This window comes from Sphaeroforma arctica (genome assembly GCF_001186125.1).
Source record: "Sphaeroforma arctica JP610 unplaced genomic scaffold supercont1.1714, whole genome shotgun sequence".
Taxonomy (NCBI): Eukaryota; class Ichthyosporea; order Ichthyophonida; genus Sphaeroforma; species Sphaeroforma arctica.
The window spans coordinates 1-11,932 of NW_014038844.1; the positions used below are offsets into that span (position 1 = coordinate 1).

General features: G+C 41.7%; 2 protein-coding genes across 2 annotated transcripts; both read left to right on the forward strand.

The window, feature by feature from the left end:
- The first annotated feature begins 118 nt into the window (after positions 1–118).
- Positions 119–5,181, forward strand: SARC_11486 (hypothetical protein). Its single transcript, XM_014294428.1, has 6 exons — positions 119–286; positions 887–1,404; positions 1,743–1,961; positions 2,699–2,858; positions 3,711–3,916; positions 4,460–5,181. Exons 1-6 carry the CDS (start codon positions 271–273, stop codon positions 4,502–4,504), a joined length of 1,164 nt encoding a protein of 387 aa, XP_014149903.1. The 5' UTR covers positions 119–270; the 3' UTR covers positions 4,505–5,181.
- A 6,451-nt stretch (positions 5,182–11,632) lies between these two features.
- On the forward strand, positions 11,633–11,815 carry SARC_11487 (hypothetical protein; the record flags this gene model as incomplete). Its single annotated transcript, XM_014294429.1, has 1 exon — positions 11,633–11,815. One exon carries the CDS (start codon positions 11,633–11,635, stop codon positions 11,813–11,815), a length of 183 nt encoding a protein of 60 aa, XP_014149904.1.
- Positions 11,816–11,932: the final 117 nt, after the last annotated feature.

An 11,932-nucleotide genomic window follows, 5' to 3' on the forward strand; every position in this document is an offset into this window, starting at 1 on the left:
GTTATGTGTCTGTGCGTATATATATATATATATATATATATACGTATGGCACGTTACCCAATCCTAGATTCTTGGCAATATTCTACTCTTTATCTACTATATCGTAACACCATGCTGTAACTTGCAGGCGCCGAGTTAATTGTTGCCGAAGCCAAAGAAGACCTTCTAGGCAAATTGCATGTCATATTGGAACCGTTTCTACTCCGACGCCTGAAGACGGATGTTGCGTACTCCATCCCTCCGAAAAAAGAAATTGTTCTTTCGGCGGCAATGACCGCTCGACAATGTGAGTCGGGTGATCAACCGGTGTTAGCTATATTCACTTCAGTGTATCATTTCTGTCGGATCGCTGTATTTGTTTGCATTCATTGTGTTGATGTGTATTCTGAAGTATAGGATTCCACTGTTGAGGGTATCGATAATCTCTGATGGTAGTACGATAATTGAATTACATGTGCAAAGGTATATGTTATAGTGTGTTCGGGTTACATGTGTTAGTGTGTACACGCCAGTGTGTTGCTATGGTTATAGCAGCTCACAATGACCTATAGTATGCTGGTGATAAAGCGTTTATTTGGTGTTTATCTAACGGTCTTTCCAGATGGCTCTTTAGCTTTCTGCTGGTTTTCTCGTATCATGTTTCTACTACAACATCAATCTCGACGCAAGGGCCTGTGTAATATCTTCCCCACAGATACTCGCATACTATTATATTATCATTGTCTGCTTTTAATGTAATGAGCACGCACATATACTCTCCTAATTGTATACTTAGACGCCGTTTCGTATTCAATCACCTGTGGTCGTGAACATGCACAACAACACCTTTATATTATACTTAACCTTTATATACTTAATAGCATACGCATTTAATCCCTTCGTGCAGTGAACATGTACAAATATACCCTCGAAAAGAACGTAGCCGCCGTACTGGCCGCATCTCGACCGGACGAGGCGAAAGCAGAGTCGATATTATCAGACAAATCAGACAAATCAGACAAATTGAACAATGTAGAAAATATCAATAGCCTCAGCTCCAGGAAACCATCCAGGAAAGGCGTCACCAAGAGGTCGTACAAAGAACTCACGGATACAGAGTTCTTCAAAAACGTGACCGGCGATGGACTTGGCAACGACGGCTATATAGCGCCTGTAGATGCAGAATCGCTCGTGGAACCGGTCCTAGGACAAGATAATCGGGTGACTAATATCAAGATGAACAACGTGGTCATGCAGCTGAGGAAGGTAGTCAACCATCCGTACCTGCTGGACTATCCTCTCACAGATCAGGGTGAGTTCAGGATAGACGAGGACCTGGTGCGGTCGTGTGGCAAGCTGATGATGCTCGATCGTTTGCTGCCGGCCCTTAAAAAACGAGGGCACCGAGTGCTGATCTTCTCACAGGTGTGTGCGGATGTGTATAATATGCATTTATATGCTATATATATATGTGTGTGTGTGTGTATTTAAGTGTCTTTGTGTATGTATGTGTCTGTGTGCGTCTGTGTGTCTGCATTATATATATATATATATAATATATATATATGTGTGTGTGTGTGTGTGGGTGGGTGGGCGTGTCGAAATGTATGTATCTATGTATCTATGTATATATATGTGTGTGTGTGTGAGTGTGTGTGTGTGTGTGTGTATGTGTATATATATATAAATATATATACTACCTACCTCAAATGCTCTAACCCGTTAAACCCTGTTCATGCGCTCCCGCACTCTTCTATGCCTAGATGACTTCAATGCTGGATATACTCCAGGACTATTGCTACCTACGCGACATACAATACTCTCGCTTGGATGGCTCTACCTCACAAGAAGAGCGTGAAGCAGAGATTAAGGCGTTCAGGAACGATGAAAACCGCTCAGTATTTCTTCTGAGTACACGCGCAGGGGGTCTGGGCATCAATTTAGTATCGGCAGATACGGTGATCATATACGACAGCGATTGGGTATGTACTGGTATCGGGATTGTTATTCAGTGTTGGCTGAGACGGTGGTTGCAGCCGGTAGCGATTGTGGATGGCAATGTTGTCGGTTGATAGGCTCACCAATTGTTATGTCGGCTAACGGGCTTTTCGATTGTTCTGGACAGTATCTATATATATAGGATGTTTTGATATCTGTTTGTATATTTAGGGAGAGAGTGGAAACCTCATCAACTGTTGTGGTGTGTCGGCTATTGGGGTTCATTGCGCTCTCGTTGGGGAGTTGTATAGTCTCTTAGTCTCTATCTTTTTGTTATCTACGACAAGTAAGTGTTTGGGTATTAGGTCTGGGAATCAATCTCTAGGATTTGAAATCACAGTTACATAAACGACAGTCAGCAATTGGGTATGTGAACATTCCTTTGCGGTCGATCAATTGTCCTTGTCGTCGAATTTCATGTCGGGAGACATATGCCGTGCAAGTTCTCACAGTATATACTGCATCATTTCACGGCATACGATACATGTATGAACTAATGTATTGAATGACACAACACTGACCACTTTGATACGATGCACATATGGACTACCGTATTCAATTTCACAGCACTGGCCACTTTGATACGATAAATGTATCAATTAGTGCTTTTAATTCTACAACGCTGACCGCTCTAATACATTACATGTATTATTTTATGGATTTGTTTGCACAACACTGAATACTTCGATACATGATATCTTACGTCTATAAACCCTTACAGAACCCACAGGTGGATTTACAGGCCATGGACCGAGCCCACCGGATAGGGCAGACCAAGCCAGTGCTTGTGTACAGGCTGGTAACAAACGCCACTATTGAGGAGCGAGTCTTTGACAAAGCGCAAACTAAGCGGCGGTTAGAGAAGCTTGTGGTGCACAAAGGTATGCTGTGTTGTGTTTTCGATTTGTGTTATTTTGACCTAAAACCCTAAACTTCTAAACCCTAAAACCCTGCAAAGTGTTGTGACTCGCAGTTATGTGTATGTTCGTATGTGTGCACCTTCGCATAGTGTCAGGAGCGTCTGTGTTCGTGTTTTTTTTGTTTTTGTTTTTTGCGTCAGCCGTAGATTTCGCGGTACGCGGAAGTCGAAAGTCATACGCCAGCACAAGCCATTCACTGACTGGTATCTTTAAATAGCTCATACTTAAAGGTACGACCTTTTACAAGTTCCGGGAAAATGACTATAAGCTTGTTCAAATAGTCCACCAAATAATATTGGCATCTATCTGTTTATTATACCTATCCATAAAGACAATCTAAAAGTGTGAATCAAAATGACTGAAGGTTCATCCGGATAGTTCGCCTAGTGCTAATGATATCTATCTATCTTTCTATTCATATATCCAACTATACAGACAAATTGAAAAGTGTGAGTGAAAATGGCCAAAATTTTATCCGAAAAATTCGTATAATACTATCTGTTTTACCTATCTATCCAGAAATGACCAGTTTAAAGTTTGTTAATATGGCTTTATGATCATCCGAATAATCTGCCCTATACTATTAGCATACATCTGTTTTACTTATCTATCCATACAAGACCAGTTTACGTGTGAGTGAATATGGCTAAATGTTCATCCGAATAATATGCCTAATACTATTGGCATCTATCTTATCTAGCTATCTATATAGATCAGCTCAATGGTGGGTGTGAAAATGCTACAGGTACATCCGGATAATTCGTTTTGTGCTAATTGTACCTTTTCTATCTATCTTTCCATCCATCTATACAGACAAATTCAAAGGCGTAATTGCGAATGGCGAAGCGACGAAGGGAGCCTTGACCATGGATGATATCTTGAGAGTCCTAAACGAGAAGGATCGGGTGCAGGTGTGCGATGACCCCCTGGGCGTCGTATCGGATGCGGACCTGGAGAAGTGGTTGGACCGGAGTGAGGCTGCATTTATACCACCCATTGACCAGAGCGACAATCACAAGGTATTGGCTTGTCGGATATATATCGTATATGAAGTCACAAGGTGCTGCCTTGGGTGGTTGATAACGCAGTGACGGTGTCAAAACGAACTAGCGTAATGCCGTTGTATGATCCTTATTTTATTGCAAACAAGATATAGTGTCAACAAGTCAATATGTGCGAAGTTGAAACTACAGACACTAGTGAATCTCATTCCGAGAGGTTTTCCTTCAAGGCTTCTGAGTAGCGTATTATTGTTGCGCTGGTGGCATACAATAGCTCGATGTACACTTGTGATTTCATCCAACCGTGCTTTATCGTATCACCCGGGGTGGGCAGCGCACGTTTCAGTCGAATCTATGTATGCTTAAGAATTGTCTGTGTACAAGCTGTTGAACCAACACGGTGTAGGTTTGGTACATCCGTTTAATCATCCATTCCAAAGTTTTATTCGAGTCCTCAAAATCACTATCCTTGAGAAGGAGACCTCGGTATATTCCCCACCTTGAGCCTATCTATTCCTCACTAATCGTTTTCTATATATTACATTGTTCATCACTTCTCAGGTCATAGGCATTGAGTCGGCCACGACAAAGTTCCTGGCCGAATGAGCGCATATCCGAAGGAATTAGGCTATTAAACCGATATTATAGTAATTGATACAGCGGCGCTGGCCTCGGTCTTGGTCTTCACATTTAGAACCGAACCCTCTGTAGATTTTTACTATAAAATACCTGCTATTAGAGAGTGGGGAGCATTTAATTTCAGAGTTTAGTGCTTCTGAACCCTTAAGCTGGTAGAGGAGAGAGTGGCCCACACACCCGAGATATATCGTCCTGTGTCAAACCTCTGTGGTACAATTAGCGACTGGTGGAGCAAACCGGTGGACGGAATCCAGCCAGATTAATATAAATTATTGAAAGCATAGCGTAGCGCATATGTAGGCTACGGAATGAAAATTTATTCAATGAACCACTCAGTACATTTCGCTTGACTTTTTTGATCAGGGTGATCGTCATACTCCCAAATTTCTATAGTACAAAATAGAACGTCAAATATTTTGAGCCTCTATAGTCCTTGTTATAGAAATCTCCGGGGGGGGGGGGTCGTGTGTCCATAATGGCGACAAATGCGTTGGCTCTCGGTCATACCACACTGAATTCCCCATGCTCCTGCACAACAAAGCTGGCAAAATGGTCCAACTACATGGTAACAACTCGTCAGGCACGATCTGTATCAACTTCATATGCATTGTAGTAATTTATGAATGTATGAAATAAAATAACGACTTGACATTTCTAACATTGTGCAGGCTGAGCCTGAATTGGTGCAGACATGATTTCGCGATATATATACAGTGTACAGAGAGTAGAACTATTGAGGATGAAAAAATCAAAATATATATATATGTAAAGGTTATTCCATATTCCCAATATTGCCCTAGAATTTATTGTCATATATTTATTCACGTAGCCTCCTACAACGACAGGAGGCTATGTTCAGTCATATGAATATTGTAGAAGGTTCACTTCATATAGTGATATGGAACGGGGGTAGCTAGATGGGTAAACTACAACATGCAGCGCTATGTTCATCTTGTGAACAGAGCGATGCCCTATTGAGTTTAATAAATTGCTCTACTCCGCGTGCTTTTCATAATCAACTTCCGGAATTTCGATGTATAAGTGAACGATAAAAAAGAAATCGTTTTCATTATCCTATATATTCCTTCTTATTTGAAAAGTATCGAAATTTTCTTCTTATTAAAAAGCGAGGTTCTCAAACTCAAACTTACGAAACTCGTGGCCATCGCAATGAATAACGACAATAATAGACGTATTCCGGCTGCCAAACTCAAACAACAAACTCAAGCTGTCGCCGAAGAGATTAGAGATCGAGGATACGACGTACTAGGAACCGGACCGAAGTCACTGTATGGGCTACGGCTGCCCATTACGGGCATCTCGACTCCAGAGCACATTGCTTCCAGTGTAGTTCTAGAAAACCGTGTGAACTGACCCAAAGTAACTTTATATAACACGTTGCACAAGGGTCTGGAGAGGAAAAAATGAAGTGCCCAACTGGTATCAAAATCAACGGGGCGTTGTGACAAAGAATTTGCAGCATGTTCTCACGTGGGCCAACTACTTGGCCTTCTGCATAAAAAAAATAGAGCTTGGCGGTCTTGACGAAAAGAAAGATGATAACCATGAGATGGCAAAAGATACTAAAACCACTTTATTCGACCACCGTAAGGTTCATCCCGATATGGTAAACTTAGCGGTGTCCTCGCTATTGCTGTATACTAGGAATGACTTTACTATGTTTTGAAAATCTTACCAAGTTTATTGAACGGCATAGAACATATAAAAGGCCAATCAGATACAATATATTAAAACCAGATATGTCACCCATGCAATATGTAATGAAATTAGTTTCTTTAAAAGGCATCACGAGCGATTGGATTCATTCAGTCGGTGAAGTTCAAGTTCAACAACGGCTACGCACAACTTATCCAAAGTTTGCTTCGCCCAACTCAAGACACTATCACGAAACTGCGTGTCTCATAAACATATTAGTGAGGTGTCTAAGCACGTGCAGTAGGGGCCAGAAAATGGAGGGATCGAAGCTAGCTAAGAAACTGCACCTTCACACAGCAATGTTAGTAGTGTGTCAGTTTAACTCTAACGGGACTTTTTAAGAATGTCTATGTATATTTGAATATGAGTCTTGCTAAAGAGATCTATAAGTGGGCTGCTACGCTCCTTCAGAGGGGCCAAAGTTTTTTCTAAATATTTATCAAGATTATCACCAACGCAATATACTTCGGACCGGCGTTTACATAAAGGCAAGCTGAATGACGACGCCTTTAGAAAAGTTAAGGTCTCTGTACAATCTGTATTGTGATCTCTGTACAATCTGTATTGTGATGTATCCATCTACAGACGAGATAGTTGATGTGGGAGATGTACTATATTAGATGGTAGATATCAAACTATAGTTTGTTTCAGAGGGGGGGTTGAAAGGTTACGAGCTTAACCACCTCACAGTCTAATGATCCTGAAGGCTATAGTATCAGGGTTTAGTGCACTTCAAAGACTGTTCAAATATATCGTACCCACTAAGTAGCTTGTGACCAAAAGTGTTTGTTATATCATTAAGGTATAAAACCGCACAACCAAGTGGTAAGCCGATCGCAGTCTCTGCCAGTTCTTTCTTACAATAGAAAATATACCAGGTGTTGTGGCATGATCACATCGGGACATGCTCTCACGTTTGCTACAAAACCATCAAAAGACTACCTGAGATTTACCAGCTGAAGCTATATCTACGCTTCTTCAAACTAGCAGACGTACCACCGGACTACAGGTCACTTAGTTGCCCTATTACTCTCGCGAACACAACGCGAGGAAAACCCCGCCTTGGCAAAGTTATGTCAACATGAAGAAATCGTCATTACGCTATGTCGTGTTCTGGGAAAAAAAAACACTCATCAAGCAGAGCCGATTACATCGACCAAAAAGTTGATATATTTCTATATATGGGTACCCGGAAAATAAATAAAACATCTTGGCTGCATACGATCATATGTCGTATTGACCATAATAGCACAAGTGCTTGGAAACATTTACGTATTCAAATGTAATGTGGGTGAATTTAACAAACCCCTTGCGACTGTCACTAGAATGCCAATCTACCAACAACAAAATTTTATAGAAGTCCGGACAACTAAAGCGCACTCCTTAAAACGTACTCACAAGTCACACGAAGTATATGCACCTGTACTATACCCAAACAGAGCCAAGGATCTAGCTGAACGCTTTCATACTGAGTATGACATAGATGTAACAGAGATGACTTGAACGAACATATCTATGACTACCGAACGAAGGTGGTCGACTACCGTCATGTGTACAAATACACTATGATGCGACTTTTTCACGCAACATAAAAGAAGATCGCTTCAGCGTATGTCCTAAACGACGAAGATTCAATCACCTCGAAGCTCCCAGTTCGCAGACATCTGCTGTAAAATTTATGCTCTCTTAAGAGGTCTCTGAACTCGCGCTATAGACAGTCAGATGCTAACACTTCGACCACTACTTCAAATATAGATACAACTAAGTGGATCTATGAGTACCGTAGTTTGACGCCACTCTGCTACAGGCGCTATAGTCACTGTATCGAGGCATATAGATCTTATCGACTCAAATTTACAGAAGCTCTGCAAACAAGAGTACATAAAATGTGAAGCTTGTGATAGCTGGGCAATGCGCAGGGCCATCATTGATCTGGCTACAATAGAAGAGATCGTATGGTATGATGAAATGTATGTGTTTGAAATGCTCAGCGTAACTTCACGTTACAGAGTTTTTAGAGTTTAGGACGTGGAATAAACTGCCCAAAACAATGACAGAAATACACTTACGTATATTTGCCGATCATGACTATCCATTGTTCTTATATCATGGCCATGGCAGCTATTTTATTAAAGATGTTATGTCTTCTTAAAATCATGTCGGCCACACATACGAAAAACGCTCCTTACAAGTCGCAAATACAATGCGCGAAGGAAGTTTGACACAGGGAGTTTAAGTTTCTATTGCGCACCGCAATAAGGAAGAAGGACATTATTGATATTACTGTCACATGTCACAGACAAAGTGTCAATTGAGTGAAACACCGGACTCGGTATCTCGTGTTACTCCGTCGCATTGCTTCCATGATAGATTAAGCGTACTACAACTTCGTGTAGACAGGGTGGCTGAAAAGGCATAGTCACTTGAGTGGCTGGAACAACTAAATAGTTCGTGTATTCTACCATAAGGGAGAAAAGTAATGTCGCACTTTTAAAAGCGCAAGAACGATGATCTTCGGATTAAAAAAAATCATCTTTTAGAAAGGTGGTATTGTAAATATCAGACATGACGTAACTCTGATATAGGTAAGCTGTACCCGTATTTTATAGGGCCATATGCGATTTCTGTCCACGACGAGAAATCTTACACTTTATTGATAGTGTTCAACAATCCTCTTGAACAAAAATTTGTAGTTATTGGATCCAATATTGGAAACTCATACTATAAGACATTGTTTTCGAAAATGCACAACCTCACTTTTGAGAATTTTGGCAACCCAGGTTACCTAAAAAGTAATTATGTACAAAACGTAGCAATAACCTACAAGGCCCGAGCTGTAATTTATGAGAATTTGTCTTCAAAAGTGAATAAGGCAGTGCGTGCCTTAATACCGGAGGACATTCAGTTTCCAGTTTGGGCCAAAGCAGCACTGTGATTCTAGAATAACGCTGCAGCCTCTGTTGGTCAGGTAACATGATGCGACCGTCATGTGAGACATTAAGGGCTGATCCAGAACTGAGGCTGATATACTTCGAAGAGTATTGGAATTTAGACTTTGAGGCCCTCTTGGCTACAAATGTGATAAAGGTGTTTTCGTTTGAATCCGTCACTCAGTGTGAAGATTGGTCTACAATCAAGATTATTTTCGTTGAATACTAAACCCTAAAACCCTTCGCTTGAAGAATTGGTCTGCAATACGATTATTGTACTGGACAGTACATCTCAAGTGCATTGGGCGATGTTTCAGATGTAAAATCATATACACCGAAAATAGCCAAAAACTAAAAGCAATTATAGACTCGAGTAAGATAGGCGTGGGTAATTCAGTACCCCCAGTAGGATCTCTAACTACTACAGATAGCGAAATAAACGTATACGGGTGCATCTAGTATTACGGGTTGTTATGAATGTGGAGCGATGCACCACAGAAAATCGATTGTCGAGTAGTCAAAAAGAAGAAAGCATTGGCTACTGTATGCCAAAAAGAAAAAGAACCGGAGCAGTCGGGTCAGGCTATCACTCGCTCAAGCTTTCAGGAGTACAGGATGCGGAACATGTTGGTGGTATGTGGACGTACATCAGCTCAAATATATCTATGAGCAAGCCCTAGTGGCGACATGAATCAGCGAGACAGCTAAAAAGAGAAAACTAGCATTGATGCCATCAGGGTTTGTTCGAGGGGATATATATATATATATATACAGGTGCAATCCCAGCTCTAATTTCAAAGATGTAGATAAAACGCCTGTGATTGGGTACGAAACGGTATGATGGTGCTTCATATTCGGGTATTGTTATGCTGAGGACAGGACTTTGTTCGCATCCCACGGGAATAGCGTTGTCGGAGGTAGCTTTGAAGACGTGGCAACAACATAACGAGGTGGGTTTTTACTAACGTGGTTTGTTGCTGGTGTGTTATCTTACCTTAAAACGGTACAAATGACAATTGTTATGGAAATGCATCACGAGTTGCGTGCAGTGATAGAAGAAATTGCACTATATGTGAGATTTGCAGTCCCAGTGGATGGTGTTTTGGGTGTCAAACCGCGAAAAGCATCATTTGAACCGTGAGAAGGCTCAGCGTCCTGTTACACTGCCACTGGTCAAAGTTCACATCGCCTGGGTAGAACTGTAGAGTATAGAGTGTAGCTGAAAGTTACGAGACAAAAGGATACAATAGACCTCTTCTCATGTACGGCTATCTCAGCTAGGAAAAGTCTCTAGTCTGAGTGAACCGAACTGAATCTTTATTTGTGTTTTCACTAGACTCGGGATTTACTTGAGTGTTTCACTCACACGCGGGAGTCCCGGTATAGCTTACCGGTTCTACCGCTAATATTTCTGATGACTCTAATATCTGAAATATTCCCATCCTAATTCCAAAACTCAATTTTTGATTATTCTGGGATTTGGGATTTGGATTGGCTTTTTGATAATCTGGTCCCTAGATGCTACAGAACTACCTTACCAGAAGAATTAGGACTTTGGATACACGGAACCAGATACGGCGTGCGATTTCTCGGGTATGTATGTTGTTATGAGTTAACCAAGGATTGTGACAAGCCGGAGAGTGACGCAGATACACGAACCCAGAAAGTTATAAAGGCTACATACGATCGATACAACCCCAAATTCATAGATTGCCGCCGCCGGTCTGTGGCACGAAAAGCAAGGAGCAGTATCGACAGCGTCTTATTGTGGATAATAGGGCTCTAATACATAAGCAGGTGTTGAGAGTGAAGATTTGGGGCGTGAAATGCGTCAGACATCGTATAGCCGACACTTTGGAGCTTGTGGTGTTTAAACATGCATTCAAGGTGCCCGGTGTTGAGCCGAAGTATGCGGACGGATATCCGGCGTGTGCAAAATTGAAGAAGGTTAAGAAGCAACTAGATACAAAAGCCAGATTATATTGCAACAGAGAATGAATATATAGGGAACATCAAAGGGAAGGATTGTATATCGGCGGTGGATCATGTGTATTATTTTTGTCAGGTTGGGGGCCGAACTGTGATCGGAATATAGTACTGGTTTGGTCAATACGAATGTGTTGCGAGGCAATACCAGAGGCATGGGACGAACGCCTCTCGTTTACAATGCTATATCAGAACCTCCGTAACTCGCGTAGACACAAGAGTGCCCCTTTCAGTGACACGTCCCTTTCGCTGATTTCACCGACGCTACGCCCGAAGTTCAACATGTTACCAATGACACATGGGCACAACGCTTAGACCAATTGCAGTATACGATTTTTCCTATGCTGCATAAGATCACGTTAAAATATACGAACAAGTTGACAAAGACCTTAAATCGCTTACATGACCACAACCTGGTCCACTTCGATGGAGGCGATGTAGTGATGGCAGAACGTCGAAAGCGATGCATTCATTGTTCGGCCTATACCTGCTGAAGACTAAGGTAGGCCAGGGTTACGAGTTGACAAACAAAGACTGGTCGACTTCATCCGAATTCAAGGGTAAACCGGTACGGGTCGAACTCTTCGAGTTGGTACACCGCAGTACGGAACCACCGCTTGACGAAGCGTTGTGGGGGCGGTTCTGAGTTTAAACACATCATCAAACACAGCACAAATGATGAGACGGTTAAACTCGAACACCTGGTACGTGGGAAACAACAGAGGCATTTGACGATGCTAAAGATATTGTGGCATACCACAAA

What these genes read in the sequence shown, in the direction of transcription:
- SARC_11486 (XM_014294428.1), top strand. An exon ending in GAGTGCTGATCTTCTCACAG is followed by an intron (nt 1,405 to 1,742) that starts GTGTGTGCGGAT and finishes TTCTATGCCTAG; the next exon opens with ATGACTTCAATGCTGGATAT. An exon ending in TCATATACGACAGCGATTGG is followed by an intron (nt 1,962 to 2,698) that starts GTATGTACTGGT and finishes AAACCCTTACAG; the next exon opens with AACCCACAGGTGGATTTACA.